The 15,111-nt window shown below is 48.8% G+C and overlaps 1 protein-coding gene across 1 annotated transcript in view; it reads left to right on the top strand.

Annotated features, from left to right (window-relative positions):
* Positions 1-15,111, top strand: part of ruvbl1 (RuvB-like AAA ATPase 1) — a 61,308-nt gene that overhangs the window by 22,138 nt on the left and 24,059 nt on the right. Inside the window, exon 7 of the mRNA XM_038812146.1 lies at positions 9,487-9,685. Coding sequence (XP_038668074.1) covers positions 9,487-9,685 — 199 coding nt within the window. The remainder of the gene's footprint in view (positions 1-9,486; positions 9,686-15,111) is intronic.

Below are 15,111 nucleotides of genomic sequence, written 5' to 3' on the forward strand. Positions count from 1 at the left end.
TCATCCTTGTCCCCGTCATGTGAGCTCTATGCAGCACCTTAAATTGAATGAGGCTCAGCCTCGCACACGAGGAGGAAGAATTGACCTTCTCCAGTGCATCCGCCCACGTCCCGTCTTCTATCTGCTCTCCCAGCTCCCCTTCCCACTTGGCTTTCAGCTCCTCCCCTGATGCTTCTTCCGCCTCCTGCATTATCTTGTAGATGTCTGATATCTTCCCCCCTCCGACCCAGACCCCCGAGAGCACCCTATCACTCGCCCCCTTACTGGGGAGCAGGGGAAACCCCTCCACCTGCCGCCTAGCAAATGCCTTCACTTGTAGATATCTGAACATGTTTCCCGGGGGGAGCTCAAACTTCTCCTCCAGCCCTCCCAGGCTCGCAAACCTCCCCTCTATAAACAGGTCCTTCAGCTGCCGTATGCCCACCCTGTACCAGCTCTGAAATCCCCCGTCGATGTTCCCCGGGATGAATCTATGGTTCCCTCTTATTGGCGCCGCCAACAGACCTCCCATTTCCCCCCTATGTCGCCTCCACTGCCCCCATATCTTGAGGGTGGCCGCCACCACCGGGCTCGTGGTGTACCTCGTGGGGGGGAGCGGCCATGGTGCCGTTACTAGGGCCCCCAGGCTTGTGTTGCCACAGGACGCCCTCTCCATTCGTTTCCAAGCTGCCCCCTCCCCTTCCATCATCCACTTGCGCACCATTGACACATTTGCCGCCCAGTAGTACCCCGAAAGATTGGGTAGTGCCAGCCCTCCACTGTCCCTACTCCGCTCCAAAAAGACCCTCCTCACCCTTGGGGTGCCATGCGCCCACACGTAGCTCATGATGCTACTCGTCACCTTTTTGAAGAAGGCCCTAGGGAGGAAGATGGGCAAGCACTGAAATAAAAACAAGAACCTTGGGAGGACCGTCATTTTGATTGACTGCACCCTCCCCGCCAGCGACAACGGTACCATGTCCCACCTCTTAAACTCCTCCTCCATCTGTTCCACCAGCCTGGAAAAGTTCAACTTGTGGAGGGTCCCCCAGTTCCTTGCCACCTGCACCCCTAAGTACCTAAAGCTCTTTCCTGCTCGCTTGAAGGGGAGTCTCCCAATACCCTCTCCCTGGTCCCCCGGGTGTATCACAAAAACCTCGCTTTTGCCCAAATTTAATTTGTACCCCGAAAAGTCCCCAAACTCTGCTAATAGTTCCATTATCTCCGGCATTCCCCCTTCTGGGTCTGCCACGTACAGCAGTAGATCATCCGCATACAGCGATACTCGATGTTCCTCCCCTCCCCTAGTCAGTCCTCTCCACCCCCCTGAACCCCTCAGTGCCATCGCCAACGGTTCAATCGCCAGTGCGAAAAGTAGGGGGGATAGGGGACATCCCTGCCTGGTCCCTCGGTGGAGCCCGAAATACTCCGACCTCCTCCCGTTTGTCACTACACTCGCCGTCGGGGCCGAGTAGAGCAACTTCACCCACTTAATAAACCCTTCCCCAAACCCAAACCGTTTCAACGTCTCCCACAGGTACTCCCACTCCACCCTATCGAATGCCTTCTCCGCGTCCAGCGCTACCACTATCTCAGCCTCCCCCTCCACTGCCGGCATCATAATTACATTCAGCAATCTCCGCACGTTCGTGTTGAGCTGCCGCCCCTTCACGAACCCCGTCTGGTCCTCATGGATTACCCCTGGCACACAATCCTCTATTCTAGCTGCCAGGATCTTTGCCAGCAACTTGGCATCCACGTTCAGAAGCGAGATAGGCCTGTAGGACCCGCACTGCACGGGGTCTTTATCCCGCTTCAATATCAGGGAGATCAGAGCCTGCGACATTGTCGGGGGCAGAACCCCCCCCTCTCGCGCCTCATTAAAGGCTCGTACCAGTACCGGTCCCACCAAGTCCACATTTTTCTTATAGAATTCCACCGGGAACCCATCTGGCCCCGGCGCCTTCCCCGCTTGCATCTGACCTATTCCCTTGACTAGCTCCTCTAGCCCTATTGGCGCCCCCAGCCCTTCTACCAGCCCCTCCTGGACCCTTGGGAACCTCAATTTGTTTAGGAAGTCCTCCATTCCCCCTCTCCTTGTCGGCGGCTCAGACCGATACAACTCCTTGTAAAAATCCCTGAAGACCCCGTTCACTTCTTGCCCCTTCTGCACTACCTTCCCGCCCCTCTCCTTCACTCCCCCAATCTCCCTAGCCGCATCTCGTTTGCGAAGCTGGTGTGCCAGCATCCTGCTCGCCTTTTCCCCATACTCATAGACCGCGCCCTGTGCCCTTCTCCACTGCGTCTCTGCCTTCCTGGTGGTCAGCAGGTCGAACTTGACCTGCAGGCTGCGCCGTTCTTCCAGCAGCCCCTCCTCTGGTGCCTCCGCATATCTCCTATCCACTTCCAATAGCTCCCCCACCAGCCTCTCCCTCTCCTGCCTCTCCTTTCTTTCTCTATGCGCCCTTATGGAGATCAGCTCTCCCCTGATCACTGCCTTCAGGGCCTCCCAGACCATCCCCACCTGCACCTCACCCGTGTCATTCAAGTCCAGATAGCTCTCAATGCTCTTCCGGACCCTTTTACACACCTCGTCGTCCGCTAACAGCCCCACATCCAGCCGCCACAGCGGGCGCTGGTCCCGCGCCTCCCCCATTTCCACATCCACCCAATGCGGTGCATGATCAGAGATCGCAATGGCCGAGTACTCAGCTTCCCGTACCCTCGGGATCAGCCCCCTGCTCAACACGAAGAAATCGATTCTGGAGTACACTCTATGGACGTGGGAGAAAAAGGAATACTCCCTCGCCCTCGGCCTACCAAACCTCCATGGGTCTACTCCTCCCATCTGCTCCATGTACCCCCTCAGCACTTCTGCCGCTGCCGGCCTCCTATTGGTCCTTGCGCTCGATCTGTCTAGCCCGGGGTCCAGCACTGTGTTAAAGTCCCCCCCCATGATCAAGCCCCCTGCCTCCAGTCCCGGAATGAGGCCCAATAGGCGCCTCATAAAACCCGCGTCATCCCAGTTCGGGGCATATACGTTGACCATCACCACTTTCTCCCCCTGCAGCTTACCCTTCACCATCACATACCTACCCTCCTTATCCGCCACCACCTCCTCCGCCACGAACGACACCCTCTTTCCCACCAGAATCGCCACCCCCCGGTTCTTTGCGTCCAATCCAGAGTGGAACACCTGTCCCACCCACCCCCTTCTCAGGCGAACCTGGTCCACTACCTTCAAATGGGTCTCCTGTAACATTGCTACATCAGCCTTCAGTCCCTTCAGGTGTGAGAATACCCTTGATCTCTTGACCGGCCCATTCAACCCCCTCACGTTCCAAGTGATCAGCCGGGTCGCGGGACGACCCGCCCCCTTCCCCTGCCGATTAGCCATGTCCTGTTCCCTGCTCGCCCCGGGTCGACCCTCCCCTTCTGACCCGCTCCCCATGGCGATGTCCCCCTCCCCCCACCTCTCCAGTCCTCCACTTCCCGTTTCTGGTCTTTTCAGCAGCAACCCGGTGTCCCTCCCTAACCCCCCTCCCCCCACCCCAGGCTAGGACCCCTCCTAGCCGCGATGTACCCTCCATCGTACTCCCGTAAGTCAGCTGGTTCACGCTGACCCGGCTGCTCCTGCCCCACTCCGACTCCCCCCGGCTCGGGGGGGGCCTCCCCCCCCCTTGCCACTCCTCCCTGGCCCCGCTCCAGCGCGGGAAAGGTCGCCATTGCTAGCCACGCCCCGCACTCCTCCCCTCCCCCCTCCTCTGCCCCGCGCGCGGGAAAACAGAGGAAAGCCCGCGCTTTCGCCCTGCCACACCCCACCCCGCCGTCTTCAGTTCCACCCCCGTCCCCGTCCATGCCTGTAAAAGAACCCCCCCTAGGAGCCCAAATCCCCGATCTGCTCTCCCCCCCGTCCCACCTCCCCAACTTAACATTATAAATAACAGATAAATAACAAATAACAATGTACTTAACAGTCGCCCTCTACCAAACAGCATAAATAACCATAAATAACCATGAATAACCACAATAACAATAACTAAGGGAAGTTGGCAAAGGGGGAAAAAACATCAGAAGAAAAACCACAGCAAGAGTTCAAAATCCAAACAGAGAATTCAGCTGAAAGTACCCGAGCGGCTACGGCCGCCAAGTATCCCCTGGGTCTAATTCGAGTCCAGTTTCTCTTCCTGTACAAAGGCCCACGCCTCCTCTGGGGACTCAAAATAGTGGTGTTGGTTCCTGTAGGTGACCCACAAGCGCGCTGGCTGCAGCATTCCGAACCTGATCCGTTTTGCATGTAGCACCGCCTTCGTCCGGTTGTACCGGGCCCGCCGCTTTGCCACCTCCGCACTCCAGTCCTGGTAGACCCTCACCGTCGAATTCTCCCACTTGCTGCTCCTTTCCCTCTTGGCCCACTCCAGCACTCTCTCACGGTCGCTGAGTCGCTGGAACCGCACCAGCACCGCCCTCGGGGGCTCATTTGCTCTTGGCCTCCTAGCCATGACCCTGTAGGCCTCTTCCAGCTCCAGGGGCGAAGGGACGGCCCCTACCCCCATCAGGGAGCTCAGCATTTCTGCTACATATCCCGGGAGGTCTGACCCCTCCAGGCCTTCTGCCAGGCCCAAGATCCTCAGGTTCTTCCGCCTCATTCGGGTATCCAGCTCCTCAAAACGGCTCTGCCATTTCAGGTGGAGTGCCTCGTGCACCTCTACCTTTCCCACGAGGACCGTGGCCTCCTCCTCCCTCACAGTCATCTCCTGTTGCAGCTCCCGAATCGACGCCTCTTGGGTCGCCTGGGCTCCCATCAGCCTGGTGGTCGTCGCATTCATTGACTCCAAGAGCTCCATTTTCAGCTCCGTAAAGAAGCGCAGGAGAGCGGCCTGCTGCTCCTCCGCCCATTTCCTCCATTCCTCGGGTGCTCCACCGGCCGCCATTTTGGTCTTCTTCCCCCGCTTTTTTTTGGGAGCTGCTGTTGCTTTCTTTACCACCCCACTCCGGGTACCGACCATAAAGTTGGTCTGGTTCTCTTCAGGGAGCCTTCCCCCACCGGGATTTGTCCTTACAGCGCCGTTGGGGCCCTCCAATCGGCCCGAAAACACCTTTGTAGCAGGAGCAGCCAAACGTGCGACTTAGCTGGTCATAGCCGCAACCGGAAGTCCGTTTTCTGTCAAAATCTTGGCCAGGATTCTCCCCTACCCGGCGGTGTGGGGGGTCCCAGCGGGACGGAGTGGTGTGAACCACTCTGGCGACGGGCCTCCCCAAAGGTGCGGATTTCTCTGCACCTTTTAGGGGCTAGGCCCGTGCCGGAAGTGTTTCCGCTCCGCCAGCCGGTGCGAACGGCTGCTGACGTCATACCGGCGCATGCTATGGGGAGGTGGGTCTCTTTCATCCCCGCCATGGTGAAGGTCGTGGCGGGGGCGGAAGAAAGAGTGTGCCCCCACGGCACACGCCCGCCCACCGATCGATGTGCCCCGATCGTGGGCCAGGCCACCGTGCGGGCACCCCTGGGGTCAGATCACCCCGCGCCCTCCCCTCCCCCCAGGACCCCGGAGCCCGCCCGCGTCGCCAATCCTGCCGGTGCCAGAGGTGGTTTAAACCACGCCGGTGGGAAAGGCCTGTCAGTGGTGGGACTTCGGCCCATCGCAGGCCGGAGAATCGCCGCGGGGGGGCCTGTCGACCGGCACAGCGAGATTCAGTGGGGGCGGAGAATTCGGAACAGGCGAGGGCGGGAATGACGCCGGCCCCGGGCAATTCTCCGACCCCCCTGGGGGGGGGGGGGGTAAAATTCCGCCGCTTGTGTTTCACACAATAGAGCAACTATACGGAGGGTGGATGGAGAACCTGCTTCATTGTCACTTTGAGTTGGCTGTTACAGCAACCACAAGTTGATCCCTTCAATTATTTTGCCCTCCCTACTTTCCAATGTAAGAACTTCTGCTTTCATTAAGATTGGAAGCTCTTGTGTATATAGGATCACATCCTAGAGCTGGAATCCTAAGACTGCATGCACACCCTCTTCAGTTCAGATTCCTGTTCTCCTCCCAGCTCCAATTTCCCAGTTTTTGCCCTTTTCTTTAAGATGCTTGGATTGAGCTCCAAGACCATGTCTTCCGTTATATTGCCACATGGCCTTTCTTGATGCATCAGTAGGGCAGAAGCTAAACAATGGCAGTAATTTAAGGCGTTAATTCTCACCAAAGATAGTCCATTGAGGAATAAAAACTTATTACGATCCCAGGCCAGACCCGAACAGTGGCTCGGAGACGGGACCAAAACCTCTCTATTTTGTAAGACTGCAGAAAGAATGATTTGCTCCAGAAGTGATTGCATGAAGATATAGGGCTTTGCTATTTTTAAAAGAAAACTTTATTATGAATACAATATTATTTTCTTTTAACTTCACACCTGAAAAGAACAGTTTACAATTACCCCTTGAACACAACTCCTCAATTTCCCATTGAACAACAAGAAAAGAAACATGCAGCTCTCAATCCAGCTTAAAAATCATCAGTGCATAGAGTAATACTTGCTTTACAGAACAGATTCTGGCTCTTGTTAGAACCCCTCCAGACTCTGGCTGAATGCCTTCAAATAGCTGCTTCAACTGGGTTGTTTCAGCCCCTCCTGGTTTTCAGACAAGGCTGCTCTGCTTTTAAAATATTAACTATCCTACTGGGAAAGAAAGCTTTGTGGTCTTTAAAAAAAACAAAAAAAACAAGGGACTTCACTTCCCCAAAAATCAACAAATTCTCTATGCAGGCTGCAAAACACTTCAACTTCCCTGGGACTTTCTCAGTCAAACCACAGTACATTAGCCTAGACTGAAAAAACACATCCCTTTGCCAATTCTTCTGGCTGCTAAAAACACCCAGGCCCTGCCAAACAGAATTATTTTTTTTCTGAAATGCATGACCACAGCAGCCAGACACACACAAACTCCAGGCTTTTAAACCTTAAGTTGTCCAACACCGTGACTCCAATATAAAGTCTCCCAATCGTCACAACTTCGAGAAGAGGGATGCACCAATAAAAATCAATCAATCCATGGATAACTAAGGAAGGTAAAAATCGTAACAAATTGAAAGAAAAAGAATACAGTACAAGATTATTGGTGGGTCAGAAAATTGAACCGATTTTAGAAATCATTGAATAATCAGACAAAAAAAGATTAATATTAGAGCATTGAAGGAAGCTAGCTTGAAGTATTCAAATAAATAGAGTTCCTACAAGCATTTAAAAAGCGAAAGGGCAATTAAAATGAGTGTTGGTCTATAAAGAGGGTGAAACCAGAGAATTAATGAGGAAATGTCGGAAGCACTGAACAGTTATTTTGTGTCTATCTTCAATGTAGGGGGCACAAAAGAATGCAAAGAATACTTGAAAATTAAAAGGGAGGGAGGAACCTGCAACAGTTCCAATATCTTGGGAAAAGTTACGGGGGAAACTGTTCAAACTAAAAGTTGACAAGTCCCCTGAACCTGATGGATTTCATCTGAAGGTCTTTAAAGAAGTGGCTAGAGCGGCAGTAGATGCATTGGTTATGAATTTGTAACATTCCCTGGATTCGGGAAAGATCCCAAAGGATTGGAAAATTGCTAATGTAACACCTGGATTCAAGAAAAGGAGACCAAAGCAGGAAACTATAAGCCAGTTAGTCTGAGGTCCGCCATGGAGAAATTGCGGGAGCCCATTTTTAAGGAGGTAGTAGGGCATTTAGAAAATGATACAGGCGGGCAGGGCTAACATGCTTTTGTGAAAGGGAAATCATGTTTAATTTATTTGAATTATTTGAAGAGGTAACAAGCAACATGGATAAAGGAGAACCTGTAGATGTGGTGCACTTGGATTTCCACATCAAAAGATACTTCACAAGACGAGAGCTCATGATGTAAGGGTAACATTTCAGCATGGTTAGAGGGTTAGAGAATAGGTTAGCTAGCAGGAAGCAGAGTAGGGATTAGGTCATTTTCAAGTTGGCAAGATGTTGCTAGTGGAGTGCTACAAGGATCAGTGCTGGGGCCTCAACTAATTACAATCTGCAGCAATGACATGGATGAAGAAACTGAATATATGGCTGCTAAACGTGTCAGTGACCAAATAGGTAGGGAAGTAAGTTGCCAAAAGGACATAGTTGGCAGTATTTACCAGTTGTTCATACCGGTGGGAAATTCTGATCCCACATGGCCGCCCGGTTCCTGGTGACGAGGGCTGCTGTCACCGGGAAATCCCGTTGACAATGATGCAGTTGGTAGATCCCGCGCGCGGGCCACCGAGAAACACACAGCAGGGTGGTCGATAAATCTAGTCCAGACTCTACAGGGGAACTTAGATAGGTTAATTGTGTGGACAAAAATTTGGCTGGTGAATATAATGTGGGAAAATGTGAACTATGGAAGGAAGAATAGAACAATGGGATATTATTTGAAAGGAGAGAGACTGCAGATCCCAACAACACTGGGAAATCTGGGTGCCCCTGTACATGAATCACAAAGTTGGTATGCTGGTGCATATTCGGAACAGAAATTGAATGTTGGTGTTATTGTAAGGGGAATGGAATATAAAAGTGGGGGAAATAGGCTGAAGTTGTACAGGGCATTGGTGAGACCACATCCAGAGTACTGTGTACAGTTTTGGTCTCCTTCCTTAAGAAAATATATAATTATTCGAAGCAGTGCGGAGAAGGTTCATTCTACTGATTCCTGGAGTGGAGGAAACCCGGAACAGATCTGCACCCACTGGAGTTTAGAAGAATGAGGTGATCTGATGGAAAAGATCCTGAAGGGACTGGACAAGGTGGACGCTGAGAGAATGTTTCTCCTTGTGGAGAAGTCTAGGACCATTTAAAACTGAGAGAAGGAGAAATATTTTCTCCAGGGGTTGGTGATCTGTGGAATTCTCTTTCCCAGAGAACAGTGGAGGCTGGGTCACTGATTATATTCCAGTCTGAGTTGGATAGACTTTTGATCAGCGAGGGAGTCGAGAGTTATGGGAGGCAGGCAGGAAAGTGGAGTTGAGGTGACAGTCAGATCAGCTATGATACCAAATGGCAGAGCAGACTCGAGAGGCTGAATGGTGTATACCTGTTTCTCATTCTCTTGTTTTTGTATTAACCAAGTGTTCAACCATAGAGGGCACTGCAGGCAAAACTCCATTCTTCATAATCCAATATGTCCAGTTTCGAACAGTGGTCATTGAATGGGGATCAGTATGTATTTTCTTTTGATAGTCTCAAGGTGTAGAAACCAATTGTAATGTATTGAATGAACCAGAAAATCTTCACGTCTGTGTAGGCTAGTGCTACACTTTATAGGACATTGTGGCAGGCACTGTATAATTTCTTTCATGAAACATGAGGACGTGGGTTGGGGGTTTCCATGGCTGCTCCCCAGCTGGAGGAAAAGGCCTTTACTGGTCCTTTGGCATGTTTGTATGATTCAATACATTAAGCAAATCCTTTAAAAATTATTTCTCACTTCCTAAAATTAAAAAATAACTTTTGCATTGCAGACAAGCTACGAAGTGAGATTAACAAGGTTGTTAACAAGTACATTGATCAAGGCATCGCTGAGCTGGTTCCAGGAGTTCTCTTCATTGATGAAGTTCCTATGCTTGACATAGAATGCTTCACATACCTACACCGAGCACTTGAGTCCAGCATTGCTCCCATCGTTATATTTGCTACGAATCGAGGAAACTGTGTTGTCCGGTAAGACTAGCATCGAACTTGATCATTTGTTCCTCATGATTCCCTTTTCACAGATATCTTGGTGAGATGGAGGGGATATATTTTTATCTTCACTGACTGGGAGGTAATCTCCCACCTGTTGTAAAACCCATTACATGAGTTATTTCAAGGACCATCAATCCACTCCACCAGATAACCACCCTGTGTTGAAGATGAAACAATACCCCAATTTTTCAAGGTAGGGTAGGATTAAAATATAAAAAATAGAGTACAGAATTAACAGACAAACGGTTGTAGTGCATGAAGAATTTGGTCCCAACTCGTAAGATGGTCAGCTCAGGAAGACTGTTCAATCCACTGCTGCATCTAATTGATTTTTAAAAGCTGCCAGGGTTTGGCTTCATTTCCCCTACCTTGCAGTATATCTCACATGTTAGTTACTATTTGTGAATAACTTCTCAAAATTGGCATTTCCTAGTTTGAATGGTGCCTCATTTTCCTGGTGTCACAGTTTAGATTAAAATAGCTTGGATTTACCTTCCCTGTACTGGCGGTGATCTGATAGTGAGGGCAAACACGTCATGAATGCATCCTTTCACAGCTGAAAACCCCAGGAATCTTTCTTTGCATCTTTGAGATCAATCTCATTGCACTTTTCTGATTAGTCTCCAAGGCTTGAATGTATCCTGCACATATTGGGGTGGGTTATGTGCTTTTTCTGAATCATAGGAAGGATATAATTGACATAATGAGAGGTTTGAGAGATGATTTACTTATCAGAAGTACAAGTAATCCGGAAAGCTTAAGGAAATGAGGTTGTTTTAGTTTTGAAAAGCCTTTGCAGAAATCTAAGTTGTTTCCCCCGGGTTATAAGGGGAATTTATAAAACTGATTCAGGCAAATTGTTCCCTGTGGTGAAGGGTCAATTTCTAGGTTAAACTGAGGAAATTTGGTGATGGGCCACTTCCACGCAGATTTGAATCGGCACTATTAATAGCTTCGCAATCCAGTTGGATATTTTGTAATAGGTGAAGAATATGGTTTGAAGGAAGGTAGGTAAAATTTATATTTTTCAAGTATGAATTTATTGCATTAAATAGCTTCTTTTAGTCCTGATCATCAGTTTTATTGCATGTATTTTTCTTGTTGGTGGAAGATGCCAAGAATTTAACCCTAGTGTTCTTAACTGACGATCAGCTTCAAACTCACATTAGGTCATTGGAAACTATTATGTAAACCCAACGATTATGAATTGTAAAATCAAACTGAAGAGGGAGAAATACTTCACTGTAATACCTATCACATCTTCACACTGTCTCCAAGAGATTCACACAGTGATGTTTTGAAGAGCAGGGTTTATGTAAGCAAACACAACAGTTCCCCACGGACAGAGTGATTAATTTATTTTGGATAGTGTTAGCTGATGGAGGAATATTGGCCAGGGCCACCTCCCCTGGGAGCTGTGTGCTCCTCAATGGCGTCACATCTTTATTGTCCGACTGAACCACCTTTTGAAGGTGGAACTTCCAGCAATGCAGCCTCCTACACAGGGGCTGGTTTAGCACACTGGGCTAAATCGCTGGCTTTGAAAGCAGACCAAGGCAGGCCAGGAGCACGGTTCAATTCCCGTACCAGCCTCCCCGAACAGGCGCCGGAATGTGGCGGCTAGGGGCTTTTCACAGTAACTTAATTGAACATATCTTACCTGCAACTAGCCTGTCTATTCCTTTTAAGTATTTTGTAGGTTTCAATGAGATCACCTCTCTTCAAAACCCAACAGAATATAGGCCCAAGTTGGCCTGATCTCTCAAGACAGTCCTGCCATCCCTGGAGAAAGTCTAATGAACCTTCATTGCACTCTCTCTATAGCAAAATTATCCTTTTTGAGACTAGGGGACCTAAACTGCATACAGTACTCCAAGTGCGGTCTAACCAAGCTTCTATACAATTGAAACAAAACCTCGCTATTCCTGTACTCATCCTCTTTTGAAGGCAGCAGGGCGGCAGTGGTTAACACTACTGCCTCACAGCACCAGGGACCGAGGTACTATTCCGGCCTTGGGTGATTGTGTGGAGATTGCACATTCTCCCCGTGTCTGCGTCGGTTTCCTCCCACAGTCCCAAAGATGTGTGAGTTAGCTGGATTGGCCATGATCAATTCGCGGGGTTATGGAGAATGGGCAACAGTGGAGTGCTCTTTCAGAGGCTCGGTGCAGACTCGATGGGCCGAATGGCTTGCGATGTAGCAATTCTATTCCATTAGCCTTCCGAAGAGCTTGCTGCAAGTGCATTAACTTTCAGTGACTTAACGCCAAAGATACCCAGGTCCCTTTGTACATCTACACTTTCTAAATTCTTACCCTTTAGGAAATACTGTGCACATGTCTGTTCCATCTACCAAAATAGATTACCTCACACTTTTCCACATTATATTCCATTTGCCAAGTTCCTACCCACTCATTAAGTTTGTCCAGATTCTCCTGTAGCCACTTTACATCTTCCTCACGACACACATTCCCGCCTAGCTTTATGCCATCCTCAAACTCGGAAATATTACATTTGGTCCTCCCATCCAAATCATTGGTATATATTGTAAACAGCTGGGGCCCAAGTACTGATCCTTGCGGTACCCCATTAACCATAGCCTGCCAACATGAAAATGACCTGTTTATTGCTACTCTGGTTTCTGCAGGTGAGCTAATCCTTAATCCATTCATTGTATGAAGTACAATTGGAGTATGATTTAGTGTCAGGTCCAGTAGTTGTTGGGTGGTTAAGAAATTCCCAGTGGATGGAGTAGACTGATTTTTGGGGGATCATTTGGCATGAGTAAAGGTTGTAGCTTCACCCGTGCTTAGAGAGTCAGAGGGAAGTACTGCAGTTAGCACATGAGATGCCAACGCTAGGGCATTTTGGAATTGGGAAAACTCATTGGGCATTAATTGACTCAAAGAAAGAAATGCTACCTTCCAGCCTCAGGAACCTCGAAAGAGTTCTGGAAGATCACCAATGCATCCACTATCTCTGTAGCAACTTCGTTCAACACTGGAATGCATAGCATCAGGTCCAGGGGACTTATCAACTTTCAGTCTTATTAGTTTCTCCAATACAACCTTCTTTCTTATACTAATTTCCTTCAACTCCACATTCTCCCTCGTCCCTTGGGAGATTTCCTGTATATTCCTTAGTGAAAACAGGCACAAAGTAATTTAGCTTTTCTGTCATTTCTCTATTCTCCATTATGAATTCTCCTGATTCTGTCTGTAACGTACCCACATTTGTCTTAGCCAAAAGCTTCCTTTTTACATACCTACAATCCGTTTTTGTTTTTTACTATATTGCATTCATATTCTGTTCTTCCTTTCTTACTCAGTTTCTTGGCTTCCCTTTGCAATATTCTTAAAAACCTCCCAATCCTGAGGTTTATTGCTATTTCTGGCAACTTTCTAAGTCTTTCCTCCTAATATTATGCAGTCCTTAACTTGCTTTGTCAGCCATGGTTGACTAGCCTTTTTGTGTTTTTGCACCTTGAAGGAATGTATCGGTGCTGTATGCTATGTGTTCTTTGAAGACTATCCATTGCCTATGCACAATCATGCCTTTCAATGTGTTTTTACAATCCACCTCAGCCAATTTATCCCTCGTGCCTTCATAATTTTCTTTATTCAAGGGCTTCAGATTAGACTTCCTCACTTTCAAACTTAACTTAATGTAAAATTCTATCAGACTTAACTTAATGTAAAATTCTATCAGACTGTGGTCGCTCATCCCGAAAGGTTCTTTTATAAATAAATTAGCCCTTTTTATTACTTAATACTAGATCTAGAGTAGCCTGGCACCTCGTTGAATCCTCAGTATACTGCTCCAGAAACCCATTCTGAACACTCCAGAAATTCCTCTTCCACAGCATTAGTGCTCACTTGGTTTAACCAGTCTATGTGCAGATTGAGTTGACCATGATTACTTTATTGCCTGTGCTACATGCTTCTCTGGTCACCTGATTAATACCATGACCCATGTTACCATTGCTACTAGGTGGCCTATAAACCACTCCAACCATTGTCCATTGCCTTTTGCTGTTTCTTGGCTCCATCCAAACAGATTCCACACACTGTTCTTCCAACCTGAGTGTATGTGACGGAAATATTAGGAAATTAGGTCCAGAAATGGGATCAAAGATGTAGTAGGCAATTTAGGGGTTAAACAGACTGAGGGAAAAACTGCTAGCACGGAGTCCAAGAGATATGACCACACCTGGCCTGAGTTGCATTGTCCCATTCAGACTTGAACACTGGGAATACACAGGATGCCCCTGTCCAGCAGGAGGGAATCACTCAAGATCCATTGTCCTTCGGGACACTCTTGTTTGACCAGTCTTCTGCCCATTACAGAGTCTGATGGCCTCTTTTGTCTATAAATGAGAGGCTAGTTGTTTATCAATAGCATGGCTCTGTTATTTTGTATAAACGGGTATGGAAAATCAAACAACAAAGATAACTATAGTGGACTCGCGTCTAGAAACCAGAGAGAATGTTTGTTTGAGGGGCTGGGCGAAGATTGGAGGGAGAGAAAGAATTCTGTTTTTGAACAAGTGAGAAGGATTTTAAAAGCCACACAGATGAGCCATGGAAGGCTGTCCCAGAGTCAGGCTTTTGAACAGGGATTTTAAAGAACTTCACTAACAGCAGAAACATTGCTTTGTAAATGTATCATCTTTACCTACCTGTGTAAGTGGAATGACAGCTATATGTTCATTTGAAGGTGCAGTTTAATGGCAACTCGTGTGTTATGGTTAGGAAACTATATGTAATCTGTTATTGTTAGGGTTGAAGTTTAAGAGTTTAAATATTATTTTTCTTTGGTTTTAATAGAAATGTGTTCATAAAATAACCCTATTTTTCTTCCGGTTGCGGCTATGACCAGCTAAGTCGCACGTTTGGCTGCTCCTGTTAGGAAGGTGTTTTCGGGCCGATTGGAGGGCCCCTAACGGCGCTGGAACGGCAATTCCCGGTGGGGGAAGGTTCCCAGAGGAGAACCCCGTCAAATTTATGGTCGTCACCCGAAGTGGGGCCGGAAAAAAAGCGGCAGCAGCTCCCCGAAAAAAGCGGGGGAAGAAATTCCAAAATGGCGGCCGGCGGCGCACCCGAGGACTGGAGGAAATGGGCGGAGGAGCAGCAGGCCGCTCTCCTGCGCTTCTTCACGGAGCTGAAAGTGGAGCTGCTGGAGTCGATGAACGCGACGACCACCAGGCTGATGGGGGCACAGGCGACCCAAGAGGCGTCAATTCGGGAGCTGCAGCAGGAGATGACTGTGAGGGAGGAGGAGGCCACGGTCCTCGTGGGAAAGGTGGAGGTGCACGAGGCACTCCACCTGAGATGGCAAAACCGATTGGAGGAGATGGATACCCGCATGAGGCGGAAAAACCTGAGGATCCTGGGCCTGGCAGA

The sequence above is a fragment of the Scyliorhinus canicula genome, chromosome 11, assembly GCF_902713615.1.
Source record: "Scyliorhinus canicula chromosome 11, sScyCan1.1, whole genome shotgun sequence".
In the NCBI taxonomy this organism is placed as follows: Eukaryota; Metazoa; Chordata; class Chondrichthyes; order Carcharhiniformes; family Scyliorhinidae; genus Scyliorhinus; species Scyliorhinus canicula.